Here is a 419-nt window from a genome sequence, read left to right as displayed (position 1 = left end):
GTGGCCGGCCTTTGCGGGTCCCGGTGGTGGCGTGGTAGGCCATTCCGGGGCCCGCGGGAGGCGTGGCCAGGCGTGGCCGGCCTCTCCGGGGCCAGGGGGTTGTGTGGACGGTCTTTCTGGGGGCCGGGGGTGACGTGGCCTGGCGTGGCCAGCCTCTCCGGTGCCCGGGGGTGGCGTGGCCGGCCTTTCCGCGGCCGGGGGGTGACGTGGTAGGCCGTTCTGTGGTCTGGGGGTTGCGTGGCCCGGCGAGGCCGGCCTATCCAGGGCCCGGGGTTGGCGTGGCCCGGCGAGGCCGGCCTCTTCGGGGCCCGGGGGTAGCGTAGAAGGCCTTTCCGTGGCCCGGGGGTGGCGTGGCCCGGCGTGGCCGGCCCTTCCGCGGACCGGGGGTGTCGTGGCCGGCCTTTCCTGGGCCCGGGGTT

The 419-nt window shown here is 77.3% G+C and overlaps 1 protein-coding gene across 1 annotated transcript; it reads right to left on the bottom strand.

The window, feature by feature from the left end:
* Positions 1-9: 9 nt before the first annotated feature.
* On the bottom strand, positions 10-405 carry LOC122637396 (basic proline-rich protein-like; the record flags this gene model as incomplete). The annotated part of the gene is made up of 1 exon (XM_043829493.1): positions 10-405. A coding segment is annotated over one exon (396 nt), but the record flags the coding sequence as incomplete, so codon positions are not given.
* Between the last annotated feature and the right edge of the window lie 14 nt (positions 406-419).

This window comes from Vespula pensylvanica, unplaced genomic scaffold, assembly GCF_014466175.1.
Source record: "Vespula pensylvanica isolate Volc-1 unplaced genomic scaffold, ASM1446617v1 scaffold0188, whole genome shotgun sequence".
Lineage (NCBI taxonomy): Eukaryota > Metazoa > Arthropoda > Insecta > Hymenoptera > Vespidae > Vespula > Vespula pensylvanica.
The sequence above is the reverse complement of the archived record's forward strand: the minus strand, read 5'-3'. Positions and strand labels throughout refer to the sequence as shown.